The sequence below is a fragment of the Octodon degus genome, unplaced genomic scaffold (genome assembly GCF_000260255.1).
Source record: "Octodon degus isolate 3935 unplaced genomic scaffold, OctDeg1.0 scaffold00107, whole genome shotgun sequence".
NCBI lineage: Eukaryota > Metazoa > Chordata > Mammalia > Rodentia > Octodontidae > Octodon > Octodon degus.
In genome coordinates, this window is record NW_004524683.1 from 1,415,373 (window position 1) to 1,424,902 (window position 9,530).

General features: G+C 37.5%; 1 protein-coding gene across 2 annotated transcripts in view; it reads left to right on the forward strand.

Annotated features, from left to right (window-relative positions):
- The window catches only part of Zcchc11 (zinc finger CCHC-type containing 11), a 136,457-nt gene that overhangs the window by 33,206 nt on the left and 93,721 nt on the right, over positions 1 to 9,530 (forward strand). For both annotated transcript variants that reach the window (XM_023724199.1, XM_004639113.2), the window contains exon 2: positions 4,669 to 5,562. In XM_023724199.1, the coding sequence (XP_023579967.1) occupies positions 4,761 to 5,562 (802 nt within the window). In that variant the 5' untranslated portion in view covers positions 4,669 to 4,760. The remainder of the gene's footprint in view (positions 1 to 4,668; positions 5,563 to 9,530) is intronic.

Sequence of the window (9,530 nt, forward strand, 5' to 3'; positions counted from 1 at the left end):
GGGGATTGAACTCAGGCCCTTGAGCTTGCCAGGGAAGCGCTTATTCCATTGAGCCATCTCCCTGGCCCCGATATTTATTTTATTTGGTATAGGGTCTCACTATGCAGCTCAGACTCATAGTGATCCTCCCATCTCAGCCACCTCAGCCCTGGGATTATAGGTGTGTGCCACCATGCCCAGTTTCGGTGGCTGGCATGGTGCCTGGGGTTTTGGGTGGGCTCAGCATGTGATACTGGGGATTGAACTTGGGTCCTTGCACTTGCCAGGCAGGCAGGCACTTAGACTGCCAAGCTATCTCCCCTGCTCTGAAATTTTGGCTTTTTTGCCCTAACTTTGAGTAGGTGGGAATACAATGTTTTCATATTGTTCAATCCATAATCTATAATGTTTTCATAATGTTCCAACTTTTTTTTTCTTTTTTGGGGGGAGGTATTGGGGATTGAACTCAGGATCTTGTGCTTGCCTGGTAGGTGTTTAAGCCGCTGAGCATGGTTTCATAATGTTCATAAACAAAATTATGGATTAATGTCTTTATGACTTGTCAGTGTAGTATCTACAAGATTTTTAAGGAATCATTAGAATAGTTCTAGAAAATTTATTGCTAGATAAGGCAAAAACCAGTTTTTTTGAAATACAGCCCCAAAATGAATGACTGCCAAATGAATGACTATTCTTAAAATTCTTTTTTTTTTTTTTTGGCGGAACTGGGGATTGAACTCAGGCCCTTGCGCTTGCCAGGGAAGTGCTTATTCCACTGAGCCATCTCCCCAGCCCCTCTTAAAATTCTTAAGCAGCTTACCCCTTCTCCTTTTTGAGACAGTGTCAATATGTAGTTAAGACTTGTCTTGAACTTCATATATGGTCCAGACTGGCCTTGAACTTACAGCAATCCTCCTGCCCTTGTCTCCCTAGTGCTGAGGTTACAGGTGTGTGCCTCCACACTTGGCTGAGCCCTTTTTTATTTTTTCACTTTTAAGTTTTTTATTTATTTATCCATTGGTGGCACTGGGGTTTGAATCCATGGTCTTTGCACTGTTACATCTCCAGCCTTTCTTATTTTTCATTTTGAGACAAGGTCTAGGTCATTAATTTGCTTAGGTTAACTTAGCTCAAACTTGCACAGTAGTGCTGGAATTGCATGCGCCACACTGTACTTGGCAAGCATTTTATATTTTAAGGAATCTGCATTAATTTCTATAAGAATTTAGGAGTAGTCATAGTCATTCATTTTAGCCATCTGATAATTATGTAAGAAACTTATCAATGATAAACACTGTTATTTTAAAATAAATTAGCATTTAATTATTAAATAAGTATTAGCCATTATTAACATTAATTATCAACAGTTAATGCATTATTAAACAAATTTAGTTTTTCCAAAACTGGGAGCACATTTTTATGGGTGTAAGTTGCTATAACTTTTATTAGAAAATATTGGTCAAAAAATTGATGGTGAAATCCAGTATGGTGTTGACTAAAACATTATGTAATATTTAGGCAAAAAAAAACACCCTATGTTTTAGTTTTTTTAAAAAAAATATTTTGAGACAGGATATCTCAATGTAGTCTAGGTGGGTCTTGAACTCACCATGTATCCCAGGCTGGCCTTGAACTAATCACAGTCCTGTCTCAGCCTCCTAAGTGCTGAAATTATGGGTGTGCCTCCACACCTGGTAAAGAGGCTTTAAAAAAAAAAAAAAAACCAAGATAAATATTAAAATCTGACAAAGATCAAAGGCAGACAATACAGTACAGCAAGCTCTACAAATAGATGAAAATTAAGATGCGTGGGAAAACATCTAAGTTTCTTTTTTTCTAGAAAAACACTTTTGCATGCACACAGATAATTGGGAATAAATATGTTCTAAGCCTTTTAGGTAATATTTTGTGTTTATCAATGAATGTTTGTGATAATCTTGTTAACTTGATTGATTTCCTGGAGAGGTGGTTGGATTGTGAGGGCACTAACTTCATCAAAGCATTGATCCATAGATGAGCTCATAGTTGAATGTGCTAATTTGAAGGTGGGTCTTTGTTGGGGAATGGATCTCAGGGGCCAGACCTTGGGGACTCTATCTTGTCTTTGGCCCTTCTTCTGTTGTTTTTACTCTCTGTTTCCTGGCTGCCATGAGGTGAGTAGCTTTCCTTACCCAAGGCCTTCTGTCATGTTTTTGCCGTGCCATAGCTCTAAAAGCAGTGAAACCAATCAATCATAAACTAAAGGTAACCCTTTTCTTTTATAATTTTCTTATTTTTTTGTATTTTAGGGAAGGGTCTACAGGGTGTTCAGGGTCTCTACTAGATTGGATTTATAGTGATCCGCCTGTTTACAGCCTTTTAAGAGCTGGGATTAAAGGTGCATGCCTCCACGCCCAGTCTCAATGCCCTCTCAGTGTGCCCCAGGGGTGGGACCAGCACAGCAGGCCTGGGGATTGAACCCCTCAGTCCCTGTGCTTGCTTGCAGGGGCTTTAATCAGCTGATCTATTTGGCTAGTCCCAAGCCTTTTCTTTCTTTTTTTTTTGTGGTACTGGGGATTGAACTCAGGACCTTATGCTTGCCAGGCAAGCGCTTACTCTACTGAGCTATCTCCCCAGCCCCCAAGGCTTTTCTTCTTTAAGCTGCTTATGCCAAGATATTTTGTCATAGTAATGAAAAGCTGATTAATTCAATATTTATATAACTTAAAGTATTTGCCCAAATTCGTAATTTAGTATGTTACCCAATGAAATCAGTGCTACATTTTAAGTCTATAGTGTTTTATTTTGTTGGTAGGACTGTAATTTTTATTTATATGCTAGTGCTTGTTTATAGAATGTAAATCTGAATTAAGGCATATAGGACAAGGAGAACGGAAAAAGAATATTCTGATTTCTAGAAAATTAAATCTTTCTGATATAGAAATAATTTAATAAGATGCAGTATATTCACTTTTAGTTTGTGTTGTAAATGTTTCTCAGCGTAATTGCTTCTGTTTATGATACTTTCAATTTAAAAATTTTTTTTTTTTACATTCAGTGTGTGTGTGTGTGGGTGTGTGTGGCCCACCTGGGGGCGGGGCTGGCTGGCATGTGATGCTGGGGGATTGAACCACAGTCCCTGTGCTTTGCCAAGCTTGTTCCAAGTAGCTGCTTTAGACCACTGAGCCCTCTCTCCAGCCCGATACTTTCAATTTTGAGAACAATTAAAATTTTAATGTCTCATTAAAAAAGGTTTGGGCATTATTTTGTGTTTTTAATTAATGTATTGGTATACTTGATATACATAATGACCACATTCATCATAGGAAATTTTTATATGTGCATAATATGTCCTGATTCTTCTTTTCTTCTTATTCTTTTTCCCTCCTGCTAATCCTCCTTTCAGTTTGCAAAAACTTTATTTCCGTTTTTTTCTTTGTATCTCCCTCTCCCTGTTCCCCTCTTTCACTCTCCCCTTCTTTCAGACCCTCCTCCCTTTTTGTTCTCTCCCTCCTTCCTCTTTTTCAGTTTTTGAGACAAGGTCTCACTATGTAGTTCAGGCTGGCCTTGAGCTCACTTTGTAGCCCAGGCTGGTCTCGAACTTGTAAGGGTCCTCCTGCTTCAACCTCCAAAGTGCTGGGATTCCGGGTGTGTACCACCATGCCTGGCTGAATTCATTTTTTTCTTCTTTTTTCCTTTCCTTTTCCCATCTGAACATTTTCTTGCTGCTTCCCAATATCCATCATCCATTTGGAGTGAAGCAATGTGATATTTAAACATGTATGTCTGATTTACTTCACTTAAAATTATGTTTTCAAATGTATCCATTTATCTAACAATATCTCAAGTTAATTCTTTATGGCAGTGTAGTACTCCATTGTATGTGAAAACCACATTTTCTTTAGCCATTCATCCATTAATGGGCATCTGGACTGTTTTTGTGACTTAGCTATTACAAATTGTGGTGCTATAAACATGGATGTACATATATCACTTTTTTTCTTTAAGCTCTTTTGAGAAGATATTAAGAAGGGGAATAGCTGAGTCAAATGAAACCTTTAGGGCTGGGGATGTGACTCAGTGGGAAGGTTCTTGCTGTGGCCCTCGGTTTGATCCCCAGTAACCCACCCCCCGAAAAAAGAAACCTGTAGTTTTAGTGTTTTTGTGGCTTCTCCATACTGATTTCTACAGTGATTATACTAGTTTACACTCCCACTGACAGTGGAGAAGGATTTCTTTTTCTCTACTGCTTCACCAGCATTCTTCCTGGAGTGGGATGGAACCTCAGTGTTGTTGTTTTTCTAGTTTTGCTTTCATTTGCATTTCTCAATTGATTAGTGATATTGAACCTTTTTTCATATAATTATTTGTTGTTTGTACTTCTTTAAGAAATAGTCAAGTGCACATGTTTAGATTGGGTCTTTAAATTTGGATCGGGGCCAGGGAGATGGCTCAGTGGAATAAGCACTTCCCTGGCAAGCGTGAGGGCCTAAGTTCAATCCCTGGTTCCGCAAAAAAAAAAAAAAAAAAAAAAAATCATGTTTTTTCTTAAGTTCTTTATGCTAGATATTTGTCATTTGTCAGAGGAGTAGCTGTAAATTTTTCCCCCATTTAATGGGTTAGCTCTTCATTCTGTTAGTGGTTCCTTTTGGTATACAAAAGTTTTGCATTTTAAATGAGATTTTTTTTTTTTTTTTTTTTAACCCATAGTTTGCTTGCCTTAACTGGATTTGGAGCACTCAAACTACTGGAACTCTGCCATTTTACAGTATTACAATTGGAACCAAGCAAGTTTTTAAATAATGGAAACGCCTAAGACCTCTAAAAGTGAAAATCATGAACCAAAGAATGTTATTTGTGAAGAAAACAAACCAGTTAAAGTTGTAACTAATCAAACCTTGAAAGCTAGAAATGATAAATCCATAAAAGAAATTGGGAGCAGTTCTCCAAATAGAAATAGTAATAAAAAAACCAAACAAAATGATATTTGTGTAGACAAAACAGAATTTAAATCATGGAAAGTAAATGCTGCCAGTATTCCAGGTCCTAAAGATTTGGGATTAGTTCTTCGAGATCAAAGTCATTGCAAAGCAAAAAAATTACCAAATTCACCCATGAAAGCTGAAAAGATAACTACTTCTACTTCACAGGCAAAATTAGAAAAAGTACCCAATTTACAGGCAAAAGCAGAAAAAGCACCAAAGTCACCTAATTTACTAGTGAAGGCAGAAAAAATACCCTGCTCATCTGCAGCAACAGTAGCAGTAGCAGCAGCAGCAGCAAAGGCACTTAGTTCACAGAGGAAAGGAGAAAAATCTAGTTCTCAGATGAAATCAGAAAAGGTGGCCTGTGTGAGTTCAGCAGACTCAGAAAAGGTGTCCAATTCACAGTTTAAAGAAAAGAGACAAATGGAATTACAACAAACTGGAAAAAAATTTCCAAACTCCTTTACTTCTGTGAACAAAGTGAATAATGAAACTATACAGAGAGAAAAATCTGCTCTGGAGAAATTACCACAATCTCAGAAGCAACAAACTCGAACAGATAATAATGGTGATTCTGATGATAGTGCTTCAGGAATTGAAGATGTATTGGATGATTCAAGTAAGTACAAATTAGAGTATTGTGTGCGTCACCTTTTTTGGGAGGTTTGTGTGTATGTGTGTGTGTTAATGGTTTTAAGATTGTTCTTGGTTTAGCTACTTTAATTACAAAGAAGGGCACTATTAATATGGCCCTTACAGTGAAAACAAAACAAAAATCCTTTCCATTTATTATGGTAGGTAAAAAGGCTGTATGCCTAAAAATGTAATGAAATGACTCCTTTAATTGGTTGGATATGTCCAAATACACAGTTTTCTGTTTTATTTACCTGTTTTCAGTGGCAGGGCAAGTGCTTTACTCCTAAAAGACATCCCTATCCTCATATACTCTTTAAATGATTTTAATAATATGTTGCTTATTCATTCACCAAACATGCATGTATTATGTTCCTATTACGTGCCAGTCGTGTTTATGGTGGAAAACTGAAAGCATCTTAGGCCTCATGGAAGATTCCACTGTGATGATGTACATAATCAGTGGCAAAAATTTAAAGAATTGTGAGAACACATGATACAATTATAAGATGTAGACTTTGGAAAATACATGATATAAGTGGGAAACTATGTATGAATGAAACTCAGTATTACTGACTAGAATAAAGACGGTCGCAGGGGCTTGGGGTTTGATCCCCAGGCCTGCTGTGCCAGCCCTGCTGCCGGGGCATGCTAGGACGGCAGTTGTGACTGGGCCTGGTGGTGCACACCTGTAATCCCAGCTCTTGGGAGGCTGTAAACAGGCGGATCACTATGAGTGCGATCTAGTAGTGAGACCCTGAACACCCCGTAGACTCTTCCCTAAAATACACACACACACACACACACACACACAGAATAAAGTTGGAGAGGAAGAGTGTCAAAAGATGGAACTGACAGTGCATGAGATCTTGTGAGCTGTGACAGAACTTTATCATGTTTTGAGAAGCCATTGAAGAATTTTAAGCAAGGTAGAATAGTCAGATGGTCAGATCTATCTATCTATCTTTTTTTTTTTTTTTTTTTGGTATTTGGGACAAGGTCTCACTACGCAGCTCAGATTCGTAGTGATCTTCCTGTTTCAGCCTCCCCAGCACTGGGATTACAGGTGTGCACCACCATGCTCAGATTCTGTGGCTGGTGCCAGGGTTGGGGGCAGCATGTGGTGCCAGGGTATGAACCCTGATCCCTGCGCTTGCCTAAGCAGGTGCTTAGTCCAGTGAGCTATCTTGTTGGCCCATGATCAGATTTTTCTGTTTTTAAAAATCCTGTTGGTTACAGTGTAGCCAATTCTTCGACAGGAACAAAAGTAGAAGCAGAAATTAAGACATGGTTGTAATTTACTTGCGAAGTATTTATAAAGCTTATTTTTTCCAATATCCTGACCTTAGTTTAATTGTTTAGGAATATTGTCCATCTCTTTTGAGGAATTCAGGTCTTGATTTTGTTTAAATTAATCAATTTGGGGTTACTATCACCTCTGAACGTAGGGCCCCAGAGACTTCAAAACTCCCATTATGCTCTATTTTAAAGATTCTATCACTCACTACTAGCATCACACTAGGAACCAAGCATTTACCAAATAAACCTTTAGAGATAGTAAAGTTCTAAATTGTCACCATAGGGATGCAGTGGCTGTCTCATTTATTAATGTGTTATTCCAATTAAATGCATTTTTTTGGTACTAGGAATTGAATTTAGGACTTTGTGCTTGCCAGGCAGGTGCTGTGCCACTGAACTATATCCTTGGCTCTAAACACGGTTGTTTTTTCCATTTAATTTATTTGAAATTTTTTTTTCCATTTACATGTTGAGCAATTGAAGGTAGCTTAAGGAAGCTAGTAGACCAAGAAGAGATCCTTTTGTGAAACTTGGTTAACAAATTAATAAGAATGATGTAGACTATAGTTCTTAAACCATGAATAAGCACATCTCATGCTTGAAAGGATTCTAATATGTATATTTGTCTTAAAATTATAGTGATACAATAATAGCTTAGCTCCTTTTCTCACATAAAAATTCAAATGTTTAAATTAATGATTTATTGAATTGCTTCTTGACAAAATAAATAGAATAAAATACATCTAAATCACTGTTAGACTAAGTGGGTATAGACATTTGATTAACTACAGTTTCCTGTATTAGTTCCACTTTACCTCCCATTTTAGCACTTCCAACATATTTCTATTTAATCATGTCATGTCATGCATTCATCATTCCTTTTGTGTGTATCTTCTATGTGCTAGATATTAATACAGCCTCTAGAATTACAGAAGTGAGAGAAACACATAATGCAACCTTTAAGTAGCAGCTTAGTAGGAATAGCTGGGTGTGGTGGCATGTGGCTGTAATCTTAGCACTCAGGAGGCTGAGTCAGGAGAATGGCTTCAGAGTTTAAGGCCAGCCTAAATAGTGAGTTAGAGGTCGGCCTGAACTATATGGTGAGACCCTGCTCAATCCACATCCCCCAGTCTAGTAGGAATAAGAAAATAGTAGACCCACTAAATAAGAAAAACAGAAGGTAATAAATTCTATGAGCAAAGTAAATCATGAAAAGTTGTAGGGAATGATGCTGCTATTGCTTACCAAGGCATTTCAAATTGTCACTGAGGTGACATTAGAGCAGGTAATTAACAGGTGAATGAGCTAGCAATCACTAAAATGGAGTGTCTTGGGATTTATTTGCAGAGTTTTGACTTAGATGTTTTAGGGTAGGGGCTGTGAAGCTTGATTTTTAATGGCTCCTAACTGATACTGATGGTACTAGTCAGGACTGTGCTTTTGACCACACCCTAACATATTTCCTTATTTTCACTCATGTTATCCTTCACTGTGTTTTCAACATAGCCAGAAAGATCCTATTAAAAACAACAACAACAAAAACAAGTCAGAGGGGCTGGAGAGATGGCTCAGTGGTCTAAAGCACCTACTTAGAACAAGCTTAGCAAAGCACAGGGACCGCGGTTCAATCCCCCAGCACCACATGCCAGCCAGCCCCGCCCCCTGGTGGGCTGAGCTGGCCACACACACACACACACACACACACACACACACACACAGATAAATAAATAAATATTAAAAAAAAAAGTCAGATCACGTTACTGTTACTCAGAAATTCTCAGTGTCTTTCTTTTTTTGTCTTTTCTTTTGTCATTTTGAGACAGAGTCTTGCTATGCGTTTCAGGCTGGCCTTGAAATGCCAGCTAATAATGTACTTCACTTTTCTGTCTGTTCTTGATGCTTGTTTTTTTTTGTATTTCTTCAACGTGAAGCCAAATGTCTTGTCTACTTAAGGGCATTTGCATTTTTTCTTTGAACATTCATTCCCTAGATGTCCATTTTGTTAGCTCTTAATTCTACAGCCACACTACTCTGAACATTCCTGATCTCATCTGATAAGCTCTTAACCTTTCTTGTTTCTTAATGGGGCTTTTACTTATTAGTAACCCTGCTTTGGCTCTTTTCATTTTTCTCATAGTCCTTATCACTCTGTTATTTTTAATCTTCTTTATTTTGTTTAAGTTTTGAGATACTCACTGTAAAATTCATCCTTTTAAAGTTTGCAGTTTACTTATTTTTAATATATTCATAAAGTCTTGTAGTCATTGTTATTACTGATTCCTGAATATCTTCATCACCACTTCCCCCAGTGAAACTTTGTACCCATTACTATTTACTGTTCTTTACCCTCTCCTCACTGGCAACCACTGATCTTTCTGCCTCTATTAACATTCATGTACAAGCATTTCTGTGGACAAGTTCTCAACAGTTCTTGTTTTGTGAGAGTATTAACATCTCATGGAACATCTTGTAATATTCTGTGGAACATGTTTTGGGAAATTCTGCCTGGTATTATTTTATATCATAGTTCCAGAAAATGAAATAATTTCTATTGTATCTCATTTTTAAGAAAATTCTAATTCCTTACACAGTATTGGTAGAAATGATTTTAGAGAATTTGTTGACATGGTCATGTGGAGCAAATTACATATGTAA